A 24,627-nucleotide genomic window follows, 5' to 3' on the forward strand; every position below is an offset into this window, starting at 1 on the left:
AAACAAGACCTAAATAAATGGAAAGACATCTGATGTTTATGAATTGAAATATCTGAAAAAATTGAAAGACACCAATACTTATATTGATCTACAGAGTCAACACAAGCCCTGTAAAAATCCCAGCTGACTTCTTTGCAGAATATGACAAGCTGACTCTAACATTCATATGAAAATTCAAAGGACACAGAATAGCCTAAACAATCTTGAAAAAGAACAAAGGTAGAGCCCTCACACTTCTCAATTTCAAAACTTATTACAAAGCTACAGTAATCAGGGTAGTGTAGTAATGGCATAAGGATATATCTATATATATAGATCAATGGAATAGAACTTAGATTCCAACTACTCCTTGACAAGGATGCCAAGACAATTCAATGGGTAAAGAAGTCTTTTCAACAAATGATGCTGGGATAACTGAATGTCTACATCATGCAAAAGATAAAAGTTTGGACTGCCACTTTATACCATATATAAAAGTTAACTCAAAGCTTTCCCTGGCTTCCTAGTGGTTAAGAATCTGCCTGCTAATGCAGGGGACACGGATTCAATCCCTGGTCCGGGAAGATCCTACATGCCACAGAGCAACTAAGCCCCTGTGCTGCACTACTGACTCTGTACTTCTGAGAGCCACAGCTACTGAGCCCATGCACTGCACCTACTGAAGCCGGCACGCCTAGAGCCTACACTCTGCAACAAGAGAAGCCACCAAAATGAGAAGCCTGTGCACTGCAACAAAGAGGATCCCCTGCTTGCTGCAACAAGAGAAAGCCCATGCACAGCAATGAAGACCCAGTGCAGCCAAAAATAAATACATAATAAATCTTTAAAAATATTTAACTCAAAATGAATCTCAGATCTAAAATAACATCCAAAACTACAAAACTCTTAGAAGAAAATAGAGATATAAATCTTTGTGACCTTGGATTAGGCAACGATTTTTTAGATATGACATCAAACTCAAGAAATAAGAGAAAAAAAACAAATGAACGGAATTCATCAAAAAATCTTAAATGTGTGCTTCAAAGGACACCTTCAAAAAACTGAAAAAGCAACCCAAAGAATGGAAGAAAACATTTGCAAAGCATGTAACTGATAATGGGACACTGCTGCTGCTAAGTCGCTTTAGTCGTGTCCGACTCTGTGGGACCCCATAGACGGCAGCCCACCAGGCTCCCCCGTCCCTGGGATTCTCCAAGCAAGAACACTGGAGTGGGTTGCCATTTCCATCTCCAATGCATGAAAGTGAAAAGTGAAAGTGAAGTCGCTTAGTCATGTCCGACTCTTAGTGACCTCATGGACTGCAGCCTACCAGGCTCCTCCATCCATGGGATTTTCCAGGCAAGAGTACTGGAGTGGGGTGCCATTGCCTTCTCGTGGTACAGTTGCTATGAAAAACAGTCTGGCAGTTCTTCAAAAGTTAAATATAGAATTATCATTTGAGCAATTCCACTTAGGTATATACCCAAGAGAAATGAAAACATATATCCACAGGAAAACCTGTACACCAGTGCTCATAGCAGCATTATTCATAATAACCAAAAGTGGAAACAATCCCAATGTCCATCAACAAATTAATGGATAAATAAAAACTTAATATATTCATGTGGTAGAATACTGTTTGGCAATAAAAGGAAGGAAATACTGATACCTGCTATAACAGGAATGAACAAAGCAAAGATGTTAATGAAAGAATCCAGTCACAAAAGCTCACATATTGTATGATTACATTTATATGAAATGTCTGGAATAGGCAAATCCATAAAGACAGAAAGCTTAGTCACTGCCTGGAGGTGGGGTGGGCAGAGGTAGACAATGGAAAAAATGAGTGACTACTAATGGGTGTGGGTTTCTTTTGAGGATGATGAAATATTCTAAAATTTATTGTAGTGATGGTTGTACAACCTTGTGAATATACTAAAAAAGTCACTGAATTATACACTTTAAAAAAGTGAGTTTTATGGTATATTCATCCCATGTTAATATTTTAAATATAAACAGCTATCATATGACCCAGGTATAACACTCCTAGGTTATACTTAAAGAGAAATTAAAACATTTGTCCTCATAAAAAATTATACATAGATGTTCACAGAGCAATATTCAAAATAGTCAAATTGGATACAACTGACGAATGGACAAACAAAATGTTGTATATCTGTATAATGGAATATGCTTCAGCAATAAAAGGGAATGAAGTAATGATACATGCTGTAACATGGATGATCCTTGAAAACCTTATGTTAAGTGAAATAAGACAGTCACAAAAGACCAGAAATTATGTGATTCCATTTATATGGAATATAGGTTAGTGGTTGCCTAGGGCTAGAGAAGGGGGTGTGGATGGGGAGTGACTGCTAATGGGTATGAGTTTCTTTTGGCGGGTGATGAAAATGTTCTAAAATTAGATTGTGGTGATGGTTGCACAACTCTGAATATACAAAAGTTCATTGCAATGTACAGTTTAAAAGGGTGAATTTTATGGCATGTGAATTATATCTCAATAAAGCTGTTTTAAAAAAACCCTCAGAACTGTACACCTAAAAAAAGATAAAGGAGCCACAAGAACCTTTAAAAATAGTCTGAAGAAGGATAAATCTCAAAAGTACAAACATAGTACAAAAAGGGCACTTTTAAATATATTCAGAACAAAAAGCTGAATGAGGAAGAAATAGGTCTTTACCCTGTGTCAGCAGTATAATAATGATAAATGACAAAGAGGTAAAATTCCTCAATTACTATTTCTGTTTCTGCCTTCTCAGTTCCCAAGAGGGAACTGAAGCCCAATATGAGTAAAGAAGTAGTAAGCGAGAACTCAACTACTTTAATAAGAGTTCAAATATCTTGGACCAGATGAATTATAGCTGAGGGAACTGCGAGTAATTTCAAAAAAGAATGATGAAGCTATGTCAATGATATTTGAGGAATCACAGAGAAGGATGTTCCAGAAGAGTGGGCTGATGTAATTTCAATTTTCAGGAAAAAAAGGTTAAGTTAATTCCATAAATTACAGACCAGTAAGTTTGATATAAGTCTTCTAGATTATTACAGGGATGGAGTATCACAGGGATGGCTTGCAAGAACCTAGAAATGGAAGAATAAGCACTAGAAGCCAGCTTGAACTCACTTAGAAATGGTCGATTTAGGCTAATCCTTATTTATTTTTTGCACTGTTAGTAAGCTGGTAGCTGTGAGAAATATGGTAGACAAAGTATATCTGGATATTAGCAAGGCATTTGATAAAATCTTTTATGACATAAAAGATAAATAAGTATAAATTGAGAAATGGGAGCTGGTTGTTAATTTTTGTTAGCTAGATTAATAATTGCTTGAAAGACCATTCCCAAAGCATGCAGATTACCAGGTCACTAGCATGCTGGATGAAGGTTTCTAATATTAATAGCATACACCATGGGGTTCTTCTAGCCTTAGGAGCATCATCATTTATATCTAACAACTTAAATGAAGATATGGAAACCATGCTGATGAGGTTTGTAAGTGACAACATCTGGGGAAGGAGAGTGAATACTTGGAATGACAGAATCAGTATACTGATTTTAATTATAAGTGGTTGGGGATAAAACAAAACAAAAACTAAAACTTGCCTGGGCCAGATGAAATCAAACCAAGGACCAGATCCAAATCTCATACCTAAATTAGGAAATTAGTGCAAGGGAAAGAAACAGTTTTTCACTATTTCTGAAATCAGCCTCAAACTTGAATTGTCAATATTGTTAGAACGTGACCTGAAATATTCCAGTCAAGACACCAACAATAGCAATAAGAGTATTAGAGGTTTTTATCTATGACTGTGGCCTTAATTACTCTCACCCTCTTTTAGACGATCCCCTTCAGCCTTGGTTTTCTTCTGTCTTTCTGATCCAGCAAGGTCTACGAGATGCAGCTTGGAGCGAAAGCTGCTATTCCTATGAAAATAATAGGACATAAGTGAGAACGGTGGAGAAGGCAATGGCACCCCACTCCAGTACTCTTGCTTGGAAAATCCCATGGATGGAGGAGCCTGGTGGGCTGCAGTCCATGGGATCGCTAAGAGTCGGACACGACTGAGCGACTTCCCTTTCACATTTCACTTTCATGCATTGGAGAAGGAAATGGCAACCCACTCCAGTGTTCTTGCCTGGAGAATCCCAGGGACAGCGGAGCCTGGTGGGTTGCCGTCTATGGGGTCGCACAGAGTCGGACACGACTGAAGTGACTTAGCAGCAGCAGCAGCAAGTGAGAACGGTACACAACTTTGAGGGCAGGTGAGTATCAAGGCTCATCTTCCTGCTCTCATTTTCTTTCAAGTCAGTCTAAATGGATCGATTCATTACTAGTACTCAGAGTACTGATGTTTGATTATTTGTTAAATCAAGAAGCAATCTATTATTCAACTTTAGTAGAACTAACATTAAAAATCTTAACTCTTTAAACTGTAACTTACTTGTCACTTTTCTTTCTTTGCTCTATGGAGATTGTGAAGATGGCATGAGATCGAGATGACTGGGAGTTCATAGCTGTGGAGGCCACAGTCCTACAGTTGTTGCCCTGCTCCAAACAGGAAACAGTATCCAGAGCAATGAAAACAGTCTTCTCAGTGAGTCCCACAATCTAATTCAGAGAAAGAAAAAACTCTTATAATTCAACTTCAAATACTTCATCATTTTAGGGTAGCAATGGATAAGTGCCTTCCAGGGAGCCTCAAGTGAAGGTAAGCTTTGGCCCTAAGAATAGTAAGGGCAACACAAATAGCTGTAGTAGTTCTCTTTGCTACTTTCTCCTCCATGTGGCCCTATGTTCTTTCCTATATCTTGGGCCCATTTTATATTTCATTTTCACTAGGGAAAATAGCATGATACAATTTCCACTGGATTAGGAAAACAGGGTCCTAGGTTTGGTACTGTATCTACCCAGGAGAAGCTGTACAAGTTAAAATCTCTTGGAGCCTCTGGAGATTGAACTAGATGATAATGAAGTCCCTTCTAGCCCTAATATGCTACGATTTTAGTATGCCATAACTCCCAAATCAACATCTGTGGCCCTAATTTCTAGTCCTATATTTCAAAACCAAACTCATCTTCCTTCCACCAACAGTGATTCTCTCCATTACTTCTTCATTTCTAGATCTCTATTCTCAAAACTTCAGATTCGCCTTTAATTCCCCCTCTTCCTCCGTATTTCATCTATCACCAACTCTCCATAATTCTTCTTTTGAATCCATCGCTTCCTTTTCCTTTCCATATCTACCTGTCTAATCCAGACCCATATTACTTCACATGCCTGAAAAATAAGGCAATTTCCCCAAATTTTCCTCCCTCATCCTAGTCTCTCCTTTTCAATCCATTCTTGTTTAGCCTTCTGAAAGTCCTGCTTCCTAAAATGTCACCAAACTCCTAAGCCCCATGTGAAATAATGAGAGTACAAAGAGATTTTAAGATATTCTCCTAACCTCCAAGGAGCTAACTTAGTCAGAGATAAACACATAAGATAAAAACTTGATAAAAGTAGCCACAGGAAGTATTAAGTAGCTTATATACTATTCAAGAGATAGAAACTAAGCTCTTTAGTCTGGCTTCATAATCTGGTCTTAACATAGCTCCTATTAGTTCCTAAAACATATCCTTTAATCCAGACAGACTGACCTAGTCTTACTACCCCCATGAGTATATTTTCTGCTTTCCTGCTTTAAGCTATTACTACAAGAATGCCCTTACTTCTTTACTTACTTCTTACCATCCATGCCATCTGAACAGTACTTACAAACTTTTCCTTACCCACCACAATTTGAATCAGAAATTCACACTTCTCTGTATTGCAAATTTCCCCTCAAATAGTGTTTGGGATTTAATTCCTGCTCTAGTATAGTTTAGGCACACAGAAGATCTTAGTCAGTCAAAAGCTGGCTAAGTATCAACATTCTTTCTGGTGATAGCATGCATCTTACCCAGGTTTCTTAACCCCACCATGCAAATTGTCTTCCTGTATTCCACACTTATCAGGCTTTCAAAATAGGTCTGATCCTTCAAGCTTTGCCTTAGCCCCTGGCTAATGACTTAATGGCTCAGAAGGAAAAAATTTCAGAAGCACAGGCACCTGCCTCTCAGGCTCCTGCTGCCTAAATTTCAACTTTCGGTGCAGAGAGGAGAGGGAGATGCATAAGGTATTATTTTACCAAGTTGTCCTAAGTCTGCACTACCCTATTCTTATCTACTCCCCTCCTCAAATTCTCCAACTCCTGAACACTCAAGTTGCTGCTAGAACCAAACTCTGCCTGTTTTCAACACCGGCTTCTGGATTTGGCCCACTCCCATATACAAAACTCCTAACCTTGTCTCAAACTTTGTTCAGCTACAGGTCCTCAGCCTACATCTATACCATGTGACAGAAGCCTCTCAAATAAGTGATCTCTTCTTCCTATGGTAAACTCAAAATTTTTGTATCATCTTACTTTCTAAATACCCTTACAGAGATCTAGCACAATGTGTCTTACAGGGCTAACAGAATTTTCTATGACCATGTTCCATATCTGTACTATCTAATACAGTAGCCACTAATCACATGAGGACTTGATATGTGGCTGGTGTGACTGAGAGACTGAATTTCAAACTATATTCAGTTGCAGTTCATTTAAGTTTAAATAGCCATTTGTGGCTGGTAACTATCATACCGGACAGCCCAGCCTCAGGACTCTGTAAATAACCAATAAATATTTAATTGATATTAACATTCCTTCAAGAGGTAATACGGAGAAGGAAATGGCAACCCACTCCAGTATTCTTGCCTGGAGAATCCCAGGGACAGAGGAGCCTGGTGGGCTGCCGTCTATGGGGTTGCACAGAGTCAGACACGACTGAAGCAACTTAGCAGCAGCAGCAGCAAGAGGTAAGAAGGTGGTAAAACTTCCTTCCCCACAAGAGTTCCCATCTAGGAATTCTAGATTAACAAAGGGAATTAGGACCTAATTCACACAGAACCCAAAAGACTGAGGTACTAACAGTCCTTTAAAACCACAGTGGCAAATAAAGGGAGTGTGAACAGTTAGAAGTGGTCAACATTTGAAAATAACATCAAACGAGAGACAAACACACCTTTATGCCTTCCTTAGGATCCTCCCGTATATTTATTTGAGGGGCTTTCTCACGAGATGGGCACAGAAGATCCAAGATTTCTTCATTGTAAATCTGGCATTATTGAAAACAAAGTGGTAAAAACAAGATGTCAACAGTGGTAATCAAGGAGTTGTGGGACCACAAGCGATTTCTAAAAGTCTTTGACTTTCTATATAAAAAAATTTTTTTTGCAACAAACATATTTTTTATAATTAAGAAAAGGATTTTAACCCTAAATGTAATCATTGATACTTATAAGAATAAATTCACATTTATTACTTGTAATAAAATTAAAACTGCTATCTTGAGAGTGAGCTGCTTAGGAATAGTAGACACAATGAAAAGCTACATGGGTATCTAAATTCAGTTCTTCAATGGTCATAACATCACCTTCACCGATTTTGTTAAAATGTAAGTAATAGGTCCTTATTGGAGGGTGAATGGCAATGAATATTTCAACAACCAGAACTTTAAGTACTGTTTCATAGTAAGCACCATGTTTGTTTGTTAAATTATATACATTTAATTACTGCTCCTTAAAGATAAGACATCACTGCTATGGAATCAACCAGGGTAGATTATCAGAAGTTGTAAGTTCTCTAGGTATGTGTTTCTGGTATCATGAGGGCTAGATGTAAGTGGTCAGTCTATTTGTATACTACTATATACTAGAATGAAAATATCCACCAAGGCAGGGACTTTTATGTTTTGTTCACTGATAAATCCCAAATACCTAGAACAGGGCCTGTAACAAGAGTAGGTATTCAATAAATATCTGTTGAATAAACACTCTATCATTACTTACACAGCTCAAAACTTCACCCAATTTTTATAAACATTCTTCATGGAGTAGCAGCATGATCACTCAAGCCTCAAAACAGTAAAGGGATATCAAATATTTTTCTAAAGACTCTACAGGGAATCAATAATAGAGGCCAAACTCAAAGTATTCCTATCTTCTTTTTATATGGGAATGCCAACTTCTCTAACAATCCGATTAAACAGACTATTCTGACAAGGAAAGAACTGGGTGAGAGCCAGATCCAACTGAGCCAGTAAGTTTTCTCTATCAATTTATTAAAATGCAATTTACTAAAAATTCAATTTATTGAGTCATACCAGGAAAAATTCAATTTGCATTTCTTTTTCTACCCAAAGATAAATTTGAATTCAGAATAAAGATAAATCATTTACCTCCAAGTATGATACTTTCAGAGTAAATTCGAAGTCACTCTTTTTATCAATTTCTTTGAAGAGCAGTTGTATTACCCTAGGAATGACCCCAACTGTTGGTTCATTTTCTTGCTCTGCAGTATATGCACCTCCCATCGAATAGGTTTTTCCAGAGCCAGTCTGCCCATAGGCCAGGACGGTTGCATTGTATCCTGGCAAAACAGAAGTCACATGTGTAGTGATGGCTCAAATATTTTCATCCAATCAATACCCTCCATTTCCTTCAGTAATTACTTGTAGCAGAACTGAGACGCTCTCTGAACACAAGGATCTCTTGGGAATGTCAGACACAAGGAAAAATTATATGGCTGCCATGACTATGCATTACTCCAAATAGGCAAAGAAGAAAAATATCTAACCCACATGTGTGCTTCTCTTGCTAGTTCTTAAAAGCTAGGAAGTAAAACACTTAAAAAGATATGACTGAGATAATGATAGTGAACAAGTCACTGTCTAAAAGCCATTCAGGGTTTTAGAATTCTTCTTTTACCTGAACAATTCTAAATTATGGGAATTAAATGGAAGTCTTAGAAAATGCATAGATAGAAGGGATTCCAACATGTATTTCTTTGATTAACAAAGTCTTCATTAGAACCCTATTATCAGGTTCCTCATAGAAATGTCATCATTTAAGTATGATTCAATATGGCGTATGTCCTTTGTTTTTTTTTTTTTTCCTTTTTGAGAGAACTTATTTCTGCTTTATTGACTATGCCAAAGCCTTTGACTGTGTGGATCACAATCAACTGTGGAAAGTTCTGAAAGAGATGGGAATACCAGACCACCTGACCTGTCTCTTGAGAAACCTCAAGGTCAGGAAGCAACAGTTAGAATTGGACATGGAACAAAAGACTGGTTCCAAATAGGAAAAGGAGTATGTCAAGGCTGTATATTGTCACCCTGCTTATTTAACTTATATGCAGAGTACATCATGAGAAACGCTGGGCTGGAAGAAGCACAAGCTGGAATCAAGACTGCTGGGAGAAATATCAATAACCTCAGATATGCAGATGACACCACCCTTATGGCAGAAAGTGAAGAGGAACTAAAAAGCCTGTTGATGAAAGTGAAAGAGCAGAGTGAAAAAGTCGGCTTAAAGCTCAACATTCAGGAAAGGAAGATCGTGGCATCTGGTCCCATCACTTCATGGGAAATAGATGGGGAAACAGTGGAAACAGTGTCAGCCTTTATTTTTTAGGGCTCCAAAATCACTGCCGATGGTGACTGCAGCCATGACATTAAAAGACGCTTACTCCTTGGAAGGAAAGTTATGACCAATCTAGATAGTATATTCAAAAGCAGAGACATTACTTTGCCAACAAAGGTCCATCTAGTCAAGGCTATGGTTTTTCCAGTGGTCATGTATGGATGTGAAAGTTGGACTGTGAAGAAAGCTGAGCACCGAAGAATTGATGCTTTTGAAGTGTGGTGTTGGAGAAGACTCTTGAGAGTCCCTTGGACTGCAAGGAGATCCAACCAATCCATTCTAAAGGAGATCAGTCCTGGGTGTTCTTCGGAAGAACTGATGCTAAAGCTCAAACTCCAATATTTTGGCCACCTCATGCGAAGAGCTGACTCACTGGAAAAGACTGATGCTGGGAGGGATTGGAGGCAGGAGGAGAAGGGGACAACAGAGGATGAGATGGCTGGATGGCATCACTGACTCAGTGGACGTGAGTCTGAGTGAACTCTGGGAGTTGGTGATGGACAGGGAGGCCTGGCATGCTGTGATTCATGGGGTTGCAAAGAGTCGGACACGACTGAGCAACTGAACTGAAATGACTCATCTAAATGAAGACCTTGATGTTCTGGAAGATCTTAAGATGTTACATTGAGATTTTCACTGTAATAGATTGCTAATATCAACTGGCATGACTCTGGGGCAAGAGAATAACATTTCATAGTCATTTACAATATCACAGATATGTATATATACTAACAACTGGGGAAATCAAGCTTCAGCACTTTTTACAAAAAACTCAGGGTGCTGTTGAACTGACTGAAAAATACTGGCTTTATCTATGCAGCTGAGAGCAATATTAACCAAACACATATACATTGAAATCACTTTCTACTTTATATTGCCTCTAAAGACTATAATTCCCATAGTTTTCCAGGTTAAGAATATGAAAGTAAGGGAACTGTAGACACACAAACAGGGCGGCAGCAGTGATGAAGACACTGATGATAACAGCAGCAGCGCTGAACAAGGTGGTGGGGGTTACTCAGTGTGGCTGTCAGGTGAACTTTGTATGGCTTTTCAATTTAGCTGAAATTCCCTCCATGGCCTTCTGGAGTCCCTTGGTGTGTCTCCAGAGTAAATTTAAATTACTCTACATTTCATCAATGTTGGAGTGGCAAGAGAAGGGGGGAATTGATTTGGGGTGAAAAGGTATAACGAACTGTAAACTCCATATAAATATCTCAAAAACAAAGATGAGTGAAAAGAAACCAGAGCCTTTGGACTTCATGAAAGATTTTCAGGAATTCCTGACTCAGCAGACTCATCATGTCAACATGATTTCTGGATCAGTTAGTGGGGACAAAGAAGCAGAGGCTCTTCAGGGAGCTGGAACAGATAGTGATCAAAATGGACTCAATCACCCATCTGTTGAAGTTTCCTTGGATGAAAACTCAGGAATGTTAGTAAATGGGTTTGAAAGGACCTTTGATGGAAAGCTCAAGTGTTGATACTGCAACTATGCCAGCAAAGGCACCACCTGGCTCACTGAACACATTTAAACCACACAGGTGAGAAACTTCAGTGATGTCACTTATGCCCATTTGCATCTGCCTATGATTGTCATCTGGAAGCCCATATGTGTTCCCATATAGGAGAAAAACCGTACAAATAAATGTGGATTGTGTTCCTTTTGCTGCAGTGATTGAAGCATCCTGTCCCATCATCAAAAGCACAAATCTAAAATGGTATTAGGTTAAAGGTACTAGGTCTTCCTTAAGCAGCAAGAGAATGTGCAGGGGTTTACAGAAGAAAATTAGCAATCTGAGCTATAGCAGAAGAGCACTAATCAACTTAAGCCCACCTTCCACAGTGGTTCAGGAGCCAGACTACCTTAATGATTTTACCCATGAAATCCCAAACATCCAGAGTGATTTCTATGAAAGTATGGCAAAAACCACACCAACAGGGGGCCTGCCAAGAGACCCCCAAGAACTCATGGTTGACAACCCATTAAACCAGCTCTCAACTCTAGCAGGACAGTTGTCCAGTTTGCCACTTGAAAACCAAAACCTCGCACCCCCTGATGTAGTTCCCTGCACCAACAAGAAGCCTTTCACTGATGCAGCAGCCCTCTACCCAGGCAGTAGTTTTTGTAGTGTTAGCAAGTATCCCTTAGAGTTCCTCTTCCCACCAGCCCTGAACCTCGGCGGTCACAGTCAGAGGAACTACAGCCCAGTGGGAAGTCCAAGCAGTGAACCCAGCGCCTACAACGAGTAGTCCCAGCATGGGAAATAGTCAACCGAGCACTCCAACTCCCACCCTGCTATATAAATCTAGAGTAAATAAATTTGAATAGGAGGCTGTCATTTTTATATTGTGTAATAACTAGCTTACTCTGAGGACAGCTTGGTCAAACAATAATATATATTGTTACTAACTCTGGCTTTCTGTGTACTTTGCAAAATTTTTTAAATTTGATTGAAATCTTGAAAGTGTTACTAACTGGCTTCTTAAAGCAAACATTTTAACTATTAAGTATTAACTAAAAAGCACTTTTACACTTACAGTAAGTGAAAGGCAAATATTGGTGGTGTGTGTCCACAAAAACCCCAAAGTGCCAAGGTAATGTATCTTCTGCCCTCTCTTCCAAATGCTACAAAGCCATTAGAATGAGTTCTTGTAGTTTAATATCTAATCTAATCTCCACTGCACTGTTGAAAGAGCAGCATCAAGGAGTTTCTCCACATAACTCTCCTTGTCAATCTGAGGCTTGTGAATCTAAAGTCTGCAGTCTGTTCTGCTGTTGCTTTTAGCACTTACAGCTCAGATTAGTTTTACAGCAGTCACTTCTAAATGTGTAACTTGGCCCTTGTATGTATACACTGTCAGAAACAGGATGCTGTCATTTTGACACTTTTGTGGCTATTTTTTTCTACTTATTCTTCATATAAAAGCAATACCACAAAATAGAAAATGAAAACTTTCATTAAACAAAAAGGAGGACCTCTCATGCTAAAACCAGTTTATTAACTAGTGACCAACATATTTTTTTTTCTGACAACTAAAGATGTTTTGAAAGAGCAATTTAGTTCAGACTTTTTTTTCAGAACTATAAACTAGAATGTATAATTTTAAAATTCTTATGAATTAAAGTTGGACTACAGTTGTATTCCAAAGGTATCAATGCTTGAAAGCTAGTTAATCCTAAACGCACTAACATTTTTGAAGCAAATCTACCTTAGAAACTTTTTTGGTATTGTATTTTTTAAAATATTTAAGGTTTTATTTAAATTTTTTGTGAGTTAAATTCTGTATTGGAAAGATGTTGGTATCTTCCATTAAGTATTGAATGTTTCTCCCATTTTATTTTTAATATTTTATAGAAATGAGTTGAGAAAAGCTTAACATGGACTATTTATAATACTTCACTGTTAACAGGCAATGTTCTGAAACCAAATTTATTTTTGTTCAGTGAACATAACTAGATTTTAAAGCTGGTAGATAATTTATCTCCACTAATTTTTTTTAAGAAACTGTAAAGGGATTAACAGGGAATAATTTTATTTCAGATTTTTGTTAATATAGTAAGTAGCTACAACTTCTTGAAACTCAAGTAAAGGATATACTTTTACTTTGAAAAAATTTCACTAGCTATTTTCCAGTGCCATTTCATTTTAGAAATAAGCGTTCACCATTCATCTGCAGAACTGTTTTACAAAGAGAATATTTACTAAAAAAATAATTCCAGAGATAAATTTCATTTAAGTTCTACAAAAATATTTATCAAATGGATGTATTATTATTTTTTTAATTCCCTACTAAGGACTTTTCATTAAGTAGTCTTAGAGGATATATGATTTCTAGAACTTAGTTTTGTTAATATGTACTTTTGATGTAAAGAACATATTTTGTATGTAAAACATAAAACTTGAGTATGGTTGCAAAACACACTACATTGTTTAAGGATCCCAGAAATCAGTTTAATGCTGGAATAACTATTTAGTATGTAATAATTTTACAATTATGTAATTCATATTGTGAATGAAGCCTTGTTTTTTTTGTTTAATATATGAACAAAAAAAAACCCACACTTTCAAAAAAGAAACAGAATGTAAAAGTAGAACTTTAACATTCTTATGAAGTTGTGAAGGTACATTCTGTGAAAGATAACAGAATAATTCAGGGTCTGGATGCCATATTTTTCTTTAGGAATGGCTAAAGGAAAGGAGGGATGGTTAATTAGAAGAAAATTAGAATAAAATAATGGTCCTCCAAATATATAGATAGAAAAAGACTAACTTTATAGTGGAGACGTCTGACAGATACCACCTTAATCAAATGATCATAAAGAACATCAGTAGTAATAGAACAAATCAAAATCGTGTGCTGTCCCGTAGGATTCAATGAGAAGAATACAGCACCACTTCTGCGATATTCCTGCTAAAGATATACAATCTGAATCTAATCATAAACAAACATCATTTACAAACTTGGCCTGTGATTTTCAAAACTGTCGTGATCATGAAAGTCAAAAGACCAAATGAGTTTTATAATAAAGAAGACTACAGAGGCAGTACAACTAAATACAACATATGACTTTGAACTAGATCCTTTTGCTATATAGGACATTATTGGGACAACTGGTGAAACTTGATTGAAGTCTGAGTACCAGATGGTAGTGTTGTAGCAATGCTAATTTCATGATTTTGATGGTCATATTGTAGTAACATAGGAGAAAGCTCCTGTTCATAGCAAATATACACTAAAGTATTCAGGGGACCATCAGGTCAACCCTTTGACAACTCATGTCAAAGAGTTCAGGAAAAAAAAGTACTTTATGCTGTTCCTGCAACATTTGTTTGAAATTACTGCTTTACTATTTTAAAAATCTGAAACAAAGTGTTCAATGTGTCTTAAGCCATGACATCATTTTAAAAAGTGAAAAAAAATGTGAGTAGCTATTGCCTGGAAGAAGGCTTCTGTTTGTCTAGAGGGACGAACTAATGTCACTGAGTAGAAATTACTGGGAAACAAATTTCATCTCAATATAATCTAACACAATTAGAGTAGTCCAAAAACCAATCTGTGATATTTCTGTCAAAGAAAAAAAATTAACCAGATGCTGGAAGTTCACTTAACAGAGATATTGCTAGAAAGTATTTTTCTTTGGATGGAAAGAAAAATAGACTAGATGATGTGTAAATATCCCTTTCAACTTTAAAGGACTAGTATGCCATGGTTCTACTTCTTTTAAATCCTTTGAATCTTGACTAACCACTGTACTAGACTAACAATTAGACACCCCTCTGGCACTGCTCCCTTCTTCACAACTCTGCCATAGTCTTAAATAACACTAAAGCCCTGGCTTCTCTTCTGTAATCAAGATTATTAACTGGCCAGTGTATTCAGGGGCTTTAGGAAATCTCAAAGGTTTTAACATTTAAAATACTTTTGTCTAAAAAAAATGAAGCAAAAAGTTTAATATTTCTTATGTGTTTAACAGTGTGTACGTAGTCATCTACTTTCACTCCTACTCCTGGACTTTGAACTCTTTCAGGGCCCAGAAGCTGTATTATTTACCTCTGAATCCCTCAAGAGGCTTTGCAGTGCCTGGACCTCAACTAGTGCCTCATAAGCATCCATCAAAGAACTTAAAATCTAACGAGGTTTCAGAGCAAACAAACAAAAACATAAGTCAAAGACAAGCAGAACCATAGAAAGCAAATATAGCATAAAGGTACTTTTCATTGGGTCAGTTCTTAGGTTGTGGGCTTTTTGAAGGCAGGACTCATGTTTCATCCATTCCTGTATTGGCAGCACCCAATCACAGTGCCTGACACATAGTATATGTTCAAGAACCGTTTGAAGAATCAACCAGTCTCACCTTTAAATACGCCTTTTATGAGTGGTGCTACTGCTGTATTGAAGACTTCCTCTTGTTCAGTAGAGGGGTCAAACACAAAATCGTAGGTAAAAGATTTGTCAGTACCAACCACCACCTAGAGAAGGCAAGGGACAAGGAGTAAGGAAAAAAAAGAAAGGCTAGACCATGCCCCTCACTGCTATTTGGCACCAGCTGTTCAGAGGGAGGTCCAGGACTCTGCTACGCACCTGAGGTTCCCCGGGTACGAAGGAAAGGCACATTTGGCAGCCCTCATTAATCTCTTTGGGGACCAAAGGGCGACATCGCAGTGCCACTCTTACAGGAATGCCCTTCACCTCTTCCTTCATGATCCTACTTCCGCACCGTCTCTGCTGAGGGTAAAAAAAAAAGAAAAAGATGCTCTTTGATAAACCTTGGTAGGTCGGCAGGAGTGGGAGAGCGTCCTCCTTCAGTTCTGGCCCTCCTCGGAGGGTGTAGTGGGTTAGGGAAGTCAGCGGTAGCCTACAGGGGCAGCCTCTCCCTCCCAGCGGGATCGCTGTCTCGGGAAAGTCACTGTCTCTCAGTCTTGGCCAGGACAGGACTGCCCATCACCCTGACCCTCTGAAAACAGCGAAGTGGCCTCTGAAATGGAAAGCAAAAACCCAGCGGAGACGACGACAAAGAACCAAAGCACCAGGGTACCGGGAAGGGCAGATCCTGAGCTAAGGTGCCCTCTTAACTCACCAAACTAAACGTCCATTAACCAGGTCTCCTGCCGCCCTGTCCCAACCAGAGGTTTAACCGCCAAGTTTCAAATCACTCCCTGAGGCGCCAGCCAATCGGAGCGCAGACAGCCTGAGGGCGGAGCACGCACGCGGCGCGCGCAGGAAGACGCATGGGAGGGGGACTAGCGCGTCGCGCCCTGACCCCGCCTCTTTCCAACTCAGCCTAACATCCGCTTCCGGTTCCCAGACTGACTTGGCGGTGAGCTGAGACTCGGCCCCTGAGGCCTGCGGGTGGGAGAGGTAGTAAGACAACTTTTACAGCGCTTTGGGCACAGAACTCAGGCACGATGCGGAAAAGAGATCTGGAAGGTGGCTGGTGGTAAAGGAAAGGCCAATCTGCGGACCTCCACCATTACTGATCACATTAGGGAATGTGGGGCGGTGCCTTGCCCCGAGTTTCTATGGATAGTTGGAATCAGCATTCCGTTGAATTTTGAAAGTAGTCAGATAGTTTTAGATTCGATCCTGATTTCCTCCTCTCTAGAATGAGGACGGTAACATATGTTTCACAAGATTGTTGTGAGAAAGCAGATCATTTCTATAGTGTATCTAACAGGTTGTTAGCATCCAGATATTCAGCCAAGTTGATAGTTTTCTTCCTTCTCTCCCAAAATCTATCACCTACCTAGAAGTTGGCTGGGCGTATAGACTGAGAGTCTTGGAGTGGGTTGGGGTTGTTTTCTAAAACTTGCTGGGCTATTTTCCCTTTTAAACCGTTTTCATCAGCTTTGATTCACGCTTCCATTCCAGGTCCTTGCTGGAGATGGACAGCCGGATTCCTTACGATGACTACCCGGTGGTTTTCCTGCCTGCCTATGAGAATCCCCCAGCATGGATTCCTCCTCATGAGGTGGGAACCATCTGTACAAGGAATTTTTTTCCCATAGGCACAGGATAATATATGAAAGGTAGGATGGCAGTTAGAAAGCTCAGTGGAGAGTGAATCTTAGCTAGAAGTTGGATTCTGAGCAACTGGGCCCATTGGGAGCTTCTTGTGGAATCTTCCTACCAGAGTCCATTACACCAGAGAATTCTGAAAATTCAGAGCCCTAATTTCCATTCTGTTGAGGTAAAGAAGTGAGGGGCTCCTGGGCTGCTAGCATTTCCCCATTGCTATCTACCTACCTGTTTGGACAGTGTTATCTGTTTTACTTAAACTAAGTCCATGACTTCACCTTCTCCTGGCTTCAGGGTGATGCATTTGTGTTCTGGATGAAAGTAGTAAGCCTGATAACAAGATTTCTGGGGTTGCTGTGTCTTGCAGAGGGTATACCATCCAGACTACAACAATGAGTTGACCCAGTTTCTGCCCCGCATTGTTACACTGAAGAAGCCCCCTGGAGCTCAGGTGAGCTTATGAAACAATTGCCTCTTATTCCAGGCTAGGTTTGTCCATACCAGGCCCAGAAGTTGGCCATGGCTGGGGGGGATGAATTGGGAAGCAGATAAGGAGGTGAAGAAATTTCCTTTTATGAGCAGAAAAGCTGAGATGCCACTTCCACAACTTCTGACTGCTCTCTGAGGGACATCAGGCAAGCTATCATACATTGATGCTACTAGATATTCCTGTGTTTGTGGTCTGTATTGAGCCCCCTTCTGTGCTCTTGTCTTACAGTTGGGGTTTAACATCCGAGGAGGAAAGGCCTCCCAGCTGGGCATCTTTATCTCCAAGGTGCGTCTGCCTGGTAGGCAATATGGATAGCTACTTCCCTTTGTTATCAGATTGCTGAACCCTGATGTCCCAAGGCTGGGGAGAAGGATGATTCAGTAGACTTATAGAAGGGGCATTGTGAGACTGTCCTTGCCCACTTACAACTTCCTACCTTGCAAGCCACCTGTTTCCCCACATCATTTCTCTCTTTCTCTCTCTCACACACACACACACACACACACAACCAGTATAGTACCTTATATTTGAACGGCACTTAATTTCACTTACATTGTTTGAAATTATTCTACCTTGATTATATATATTACAGGTGATTCCTGACTCTGATGCACATCGAGCAGGACTTCAGGAAGGGGACCAAGTCCTAGCTGTGAATGATGTGGATTTCCAAGATATTGAGCACAGCAAGGTGAGCACAGCACCTGGGCTGTGGTGAGGCTAGAAGCCATCCCAGGTAGGATGCAGTGGGTAAGATTAGCCTAATGTGTAACTTCATAAGAAAGAATTTCACCTTGATAAGAGGGAGGCAGCTATTGGTGACCCAGAAGGTTGGAGTGGCAAACTACTTTCCTCCTGTTATGATTCTGTCCTGGGTTGTATCTCTTCTTTTGTACAAGCTGCCATGTTCCTTCCAGGCTGTTGAGATCCTGAAGACAGCTCGAGAAATCAGCATGCGGGTCCGCTTCTTTCCCTACAGTAAGTGCCTCTCTCTTTTTTGCTTACCTGGCAGAACCCTTAGTGGGAACTCTTTAAATACTGATTACTAGAGGCCCCACAAGTTGGTGATGGGGAGTTGGGAGCTCAGGCCAGAAAATAACCTGTGCTTTTCTTCCTTTTCTTTCTTGTTTTCCCCAAGATTATCATCGCCAGAAAGAGAGGACTGTGCACTAGAGAGTTGCAACCCACAGCCCTCCACATGGGATCTCCTAGGACAAGCTAGCTAGGTCTCAGGGAAGCCATCTGGGAAACTACTCTCAGCCTCACCCTGGGAGAGTGGAGTCAGGAGGATGGGGAGACAGCAAGACCCTGCACTGAGCCAGCTGGCCAACTGCATTTTCCCAACTGTACTGTGCTTTGAGTTCTCTAGTTTTCTATGTGGGCTTCATACCCTGGAAGAAGAAGGATGGTGATGTCTAGGTATCTCTTAGCCTGTGGAGAACCCTGCTAGAGAAGGCAGCTGACATTTATTGAATACCATGTGCTAGGCAATTCCACATATGTTGTGTCATTTTCATTAGCATATACAAATCAGTAGAAAAAAGGATCTTGGGGGCCTCCCTGCTAATCTGCCTGACCATCTCATCCTATCCTTATACTAGCAATGTATACCCATACATTTTGGAGACTCAGTGGAACCACATTTTCCTCCCCTCCCTCATTCTATTTTCTCCCTGCAAAAAAGTAAAACACAATGCTGAGGACATGTTGGTGTGACTTTTGAATGATACTGGTTGGGTAATAAATGCTTTTGAGATAAAAATAAAAGCTCTTCCAAAGAGAGGAACCACTAGAAGCAACAGAGCAACACTGTACGTACTTCACAATTATCTCTTTCTGGCCAGAATGTTAGGGAGACCCAGGAAACTTATCTGCAGTATGACAGGAATGGGTATAGGGTGAGGGGTACTGGAGGAAACGGTGTCTCTTGCCCCATGAACTATGGCCACTTCTGTGCAGGAGCCAGTATTCATATAGTTCTGTCTTCTCTTTTCCCAGATTCTTTCATCTGGAACATAAACTAAGGGAGAGGCTTAGATGCATTTCTTTTCAGGGATAGCAGTAAGCAGTCGGTTCCCAATTTCCACCTGGTTGATTGAGTAGTACTGACTGCTTGCTGATTTCCCCCTTGTCTTCACCCCAACCCCCAAATAGCCTTCTGTCATGTTCTTAGCAATCCATTGTTAGATATTCCAGGCCATGTGTAATGCCATTGACATGTTCACAATACCCATTAAGAATAGAAAGTTATCTAACGAGGTATGGGGTGAAGTTGTACCCCATAATGAAAGTCCCAAATTTTCCTTGAAGAATCCTGGGAAACTTCAATATATATTTTGAGGCCCTTCCCCATGAAGAGTGATGCTATTGGTTTGAGATGTAGCCTAGACGTCTGATTTTTTTAATATATATTTATTTTTTATTTTTTTGTACTTAAAGATTTTTTTATTCAGGCACAGTACAATTGTGTACATCAACTATGCCTCAATTTTTAAAAATCACAATTAGAAGGCTGCACCTCTGCACTTTCAGCACCACCTCTACTCATGTTGCCACAGTTAACTCACTTTCCCACTCTCAGTTCAGTTCAGTCACTCAGTCATGTCCGACTCTGCGACCCCATGAATTGCAGCACGCCATCTACTCTCCCCAAATTTTGCACAAACCAACCAATTTACTGACTCTGCCAAACACTAATCAGCCAGGGTTTCCATGCCACTTCTTTTTCATGAATTTGAGTAAGTCTTCAAATATGGGAAACTGTTCTAAATAATAGTAACATATCTCTGTGAGGAAGTTCTGGTTCTTCCTATAAACACCCCCCAACCCCAGCTCTACTATGGTACCTCTGCTAGAGGCTCAGTGCTATCATCAGATAGCAACATCCTGGTGAGCAGAGCTGGAGATACAGTCAATCTAGCTGTCTCTGTGTTTCCTGCAAAGTGAAAGTGTTAGTCGTATCTGACTCTTTGTGACCCCATGGATTGTAGCCCACCAGGCTCTTCTGTCCATGGAATTCTCCAGGCAAGAATCCTGGAGTGGGTTGCTGTTCCCTTCTCCAGGGGAATCTTGCTGACCCAGAAATCGAACCTGGGTCTCCATTGCAGGTGGAGTCTTCACCATCTGAGCCACTAGTGAAATCCCCCCCAGCCTCACGTAGAATATATGTTCATATTTGCTCTCCTGCCCCCAAATGGCCATCTGAGTAAGAAACTAGGGGCTGAGATACTTGCACAAAGGCATATTGGCTGAGTCTACTGAATGTTGAGGTTCAAGACTCTCCATGTGGGTAAAAGGTTTTAAGACAACTCATCTAAGAAGTGTAGTGAACAGGGTAAAAAGTCCCAGCCAGGTGCCACGGGCCTAAGAGGCAAAAATCCTCTTGCCCTAAATTGGTTCTTACTTTGAGGTACTTAGAATGGTTCTGTGTTGGGACACTACCGTGGTGCAACTGCTGTGGAGGTGTAGGTATGGTGTGGAGAAGGCACAAACAATAAAAGACTGAGGTGAAAGGACCTGTCATATATTGAAGGTGTAGATAAGAAAACAATGGAGAAGGAACTGTGTTGGTCTTTGAGATATTCTAGCTGCTGTAGCGGATAAGGCAATGGCACCCCACTCCAGTACTCTTGCCTGGAAAATCCCATGGACAGAGGAGCCTGGTAGTCTACGTCCATGGGGTCACGAAGAGTTGGACACGACTGAGTGACTTCACTTTCACTTTTCACTTTCATGCATTGGAGAAGGAAATGGCAACCCACTCCAGTGTTCTTGCCTGGAGAATCCCAGGGACGGGGGAGCCTGGTGGGCTGCCATCTGTGGGGTCACACAGAGTCAGACACGACTGAAGCGACTTAGCAGCAGCAGCTGCTGTAGAATTGCATCCCCTGCAGATGTTGTTTATCAGTAAGACATCCCAATGGTCAGGTGGGATTGATTCCTGGACTCTGCAAGAACTTTCCACCTTGTAACTGTGAGAAGTGGTCAAGGAAAAAAAAAGATAGCATTTTCAGGGGTTCTGTTTTACTCCTAAGCCTAGGAACTGAATAAGAGCTTCATAAGTAGCCAAGTATTTAAACCGTAAATGTGAGGTGGGGGAGGACTCTAACTGGGAAACCCAAATACAGCAAATTGATCAAATTAGGCAGAGAGATAGCCTAAGCTGTCAATAGGAACAATGGTTTTTGATGCCTGACTCATTGGAGGGTCCCAGTTGGATTTCACCACCAAAGTGTGTGTTAAGGAAGGAAGGTAGTAGAGTGAAGTGGCTGCAGTCAAATCTCAACTCTCAGGGGCATCTTCTAGGAGACACAGAAAAGAAGTTTTTATCTTCTCATCCCTTTCACCTAAAAGCAAACCAGGCAGCTGGTTTGGGCTGAAGTTAGTCCCATTTCCCCTTCAGTATGTCAGGCAGAAAAATTGGCCTGGCCATCAACTCAGCAAAGGAAGTTTGCCTTCTCTGCCTGTACTCTCCCTACCTCAGCAAGACTGGGAGAAAGGATCCCCTCCTCTTCCTTCAGTAGAGAGGATTTAACCTCTGGAAAGAAGGGCAGAAGCCATGCCTTGGAATATGTGTGTGTATGTGTGCGTGTGTTTTTGTGCAAAAGAAAAAACAAAGGTCAGGTTCAGAGACATGATTCCAGGCCTTTGCACTGCATAGTATGGAGATGAACCTTACCCCCACCCCACAATAGGACAAGCCAAGGTTATCCAAAAGAGTAAGCCATGGTGAATAACTAGGGACAAATGCAATGGAGAGATCATAAAGAGACATAAGTTATATTTTTTGCATTGCAACTGGTTTTGCCACTGGGCTCAATAATTCTGTCTCCTCTGTAGAGACTTGTCTAGATAAATGAGAAATGAAGTAAGTGATCAGATAGTGGTAAGACCCCCTTCTGACCCAGAGTTACTGGATAGGGATAGTCCTTTCTGAGGCATAATAATGCTTCCCTAGGACCAAGAAGCCTCAAAGCTCTAATCCCTGACACAGGTAAATCTCCCAAGTAAATAGAGCAAAGTATTAAAAAGCAGAGACATTACTTTGCCAACAAAGGTCCATCTAGTCAAAGCTATGGTTTTCCCAGTAGTTGGACTATAAAGAAAGCTGAGCGCTGAAGAATTGATACTTTTGAACTATGGTGTTGGAGAAGACTTTTGAGAGTCCCTTGGACTGCAAGGAGATCCAACCAGTCAATCCTAAAGGAAATCAGTCCTGAATATTCATTGGAAGGACTGATGCTGAAGCTGAAACTCCAATACTTTGGCCACCTGATGTGAAGAACTGACTCATTGGAAAAGACCCTGATGCTGGGAAAGATTGAAGGCAGGAGAAGGGATCGACACAGGATAAGATGGTTGGATGGCATCACTGACTCAATGGACATGATTTTGAGCAAGCTCTGGGAGCTGGTGATGGACAGGGAAGCCTGACGCACTGCAGTCCATGGGGTTGCAAAGAGTAGGACACGACTGAGTGACTGAACTGAACTGAACTGAGACCCTCCGCATTGGGACTGAGCTAGATATGCCAGAAGCAGTTGTAGTCATACCTTTCCTTTTGTTCAGATCGATCTTGTTACCCACCAACATGATGATGATATAATTACCTCTCTCTGCCCATACATCTTCTACCCACTTATCTGTTGCCTCGAAAAAATTGATGTCTACAGGATAATGTGTTGCAAAGAGTGGAAACATTTAGTTGAGATTCAAAGAGAATAACATACCTGTCTTTCTCTCTGCTAGTCCCTTTTTTTTCCTTATGCACTCATGCTTGTATTTTTTTTTATCCTGTTTGCTAGTTTTACCAACCTCTCTATTGCTTCCTGCAATCCCCTTTTCAGGTAAAATGTGGCATAACACCCACTTGGGATGTTGAAGACAACCACAGCAATAATTGAATCATGAATGTTGCTAGAAATTAGGCTGCAAAAGTGCTTCTAGCCAGCTGTGTTTCATAACTGCAGCTAACTAGCTTTCTAAGGGCTAGAATTTAATGAAGGGAAAATCAAGAGAGTCAAGGAAATTGGGTTCCTGAAAAGTAGCGACTATGGCCACAAACCAAGTAAGTGCCTACCATCTTAAGAGGTTCTATCTCAGTAGACTGTTTTCATGAAGGAAGACCCTACAGAGCAACAGATTTAAGGATTCGAGACTACTTGTACTTTGTTAAATACAGGTAGAGATTAGATGAGAAGAGACAGAATAAGAAACAGCACAGGGTTTGGTGATTTGGGGGGGTTTCACTTTTTTTTCTTATTTATTTATTTTTGTAGAGGTTTCACTTTTTAATTCTCCTTTATCCACAGGTAATGTGGGCTTACATTACAGTAAGCACAGCACAGTAGATGCTACCCTACTGTGATAAATAGGCCTAAGTGGTTGAGGTACCGGGTTAGTGACGTGGGAGTGAACACTCACTATTCAGTCCTCCAGGGACATGATCTTAGACAGGAAGTCAATGCCAAAGGTTGCCTGCAAAGGAGGGGCAGATACTTACTCTGTACCCCTCCTCTACCCCCAGTACCAGGCAGTCTTAGACCCAGAAGTTGAGTGAGTGAGTGAATGAGTGAAGTCGCTCAGTTGTGTCTGACTCTTAGTGACCCCATGGACTGTAGCCTACCAGGCTCCTCCATCCATGGGATTTTCCAAGCAAGAGTACTGGAGTGGATTGCCATTTCCTTCTCCGGGAGATCTTCCTGACCCAGGGATTGAAGCCCGGTCTCCCGCATTGTAGGCAGACGTTTTACCGTCTGAGCCACCAGGGAAATAGAGAATGGCCCTTGAAAAGTGTCCTGGTTCAACTTTTCAATGCTTACACTAGATAACTTTGAGGAAAAGAATCCCCAGGTAAGTCGGCCAAAGAAGGGGGCAAAAACGTACTGTGTGATGCCTTGTACTGGGCTCACCCAGCAAGTGCTGGGTTCCAAGCTGTTGTACATAAAGTGGGTGAGGATAAGTAGGCCAAGTGACACCCTGGGTGAAAAGGATATTGATTCCCCTGAGAGCCCCCTACTCCATTCCATACCATCACATCTTCCTATCCCCAAAGCCCAACCTAGGCCCCC

At 40.7% G+C, this 24,627-nt stretch overlaps 2 protein-coding genes and 1 pseudogene across 9 annotated transcripts in view; 2 read left to right on the top strand and 1 right to left on the bottom strand.

Moving 5' to 3' along the window:
• The window catches only part of KIF4A (kinesin family member 4A), a 131,123-nt gene extending 114,855 nt beyond the window's left edge, over positions 1-16,268 (bottom strand). The window contains exons 1-7 of one of the 2 annotated variants that reach the window (XM_055565490.1): positions 16,130-16,268; positions 15,634-15,777; positions 15,407-15,521; positions 8,301-8,491; positions 7,086-7,178; positions 4,442-4,608; positions 3,829-3,923 (exon numbers count right to left, since the gene is read on the bottom strand). In XM_055565490.1, the coding sequence (XP_055421465.1) occupies positions 3,829-3,923; positions 4,442-4,608; positions 7,086-7,178; positions 8,301-8,491; positions 15,407-15,521; positions 15,634-15,753 (781 nt within the window). In that variant the 5' untranslated portion in view covers positions 15,754-15,777; positions 16,130-16,268. The remainder of the gene's footprint in view (positions 1-3,828; positions 3,924-4,441; positions 4,609-7,085; positions 7,179-8,300; positions 8,492-15,406; positions 15,522-15,633; positions 15,778-16,129) is intronic. The other variant, XM_055565491.1, reaches the window with a different exon arrangement.
• LOC129639446 (zinc finger protein Pegasus-like) lies at positions 10,776-11,878 on the top strand (annotated as a pseudogene).
• Positions 16,237-24,627, top strand: part of PDZD11 (PDZ domain containing 11) — an 85,634-nt gene continuing 77,243 nt past the window's right edge. The window contains exons 1-7 of one of the 7 annotated variants that reach the window (XM_055565499.1): positions 16,237-16,369; positions 16,921-17,020; positions 17,435-17,518; positions 17,786-17,842; positions 18,150-18,248; positions 18,475-18,535; positions 18,696-19,260. In XM_055565499.1, the coding sequence (XP_055421474.1) occupies positions 16,934-17,020; positions 17,435-17,518; positions 17,786-17,842; positions 18,150-18,248; positions 18,475-18,535; positions 18,696-18,730 (423 nt within the window). In that variant the 5' untranslated portion in view covers positions 16,237-16,369; positions 16,921-16,933 and the 3' untranslated portion in view covers positions 18,731-19,260. Of the gene's footprint in view, positions 16,411-16,460; positions 16,480-16,920; positions 17,021-17,434; positions 17,519-17,785; positions 17,843-18,149; positions 18,249-18,474; positions 18,536-18,695; positions 19,261-24,627 lie in introns of those variants that run through there. The other 6 variants (XM_055565498.1, XM_055565500.1, XM_055565504.1 and 3 more) reach the window with 6 other exon arrangements.

The sequence above is a fragment of the Bubalus kerabau genome, chromosome X, assembly GCF_029407905.1.
Source record: "Bubalus kerabau isolate K-KA32 ecotype Philippines breed swamp buffalo chromosome X, PCC_UOA_SB_1v2, whole genome shotgun sequence".
Taxonomy (NCBI): Eukaryota; Metazoa; Chordata; class Mammalia; order Artiodactyla; family Bovidae; genus Bubalus; species Bubalus kerabau.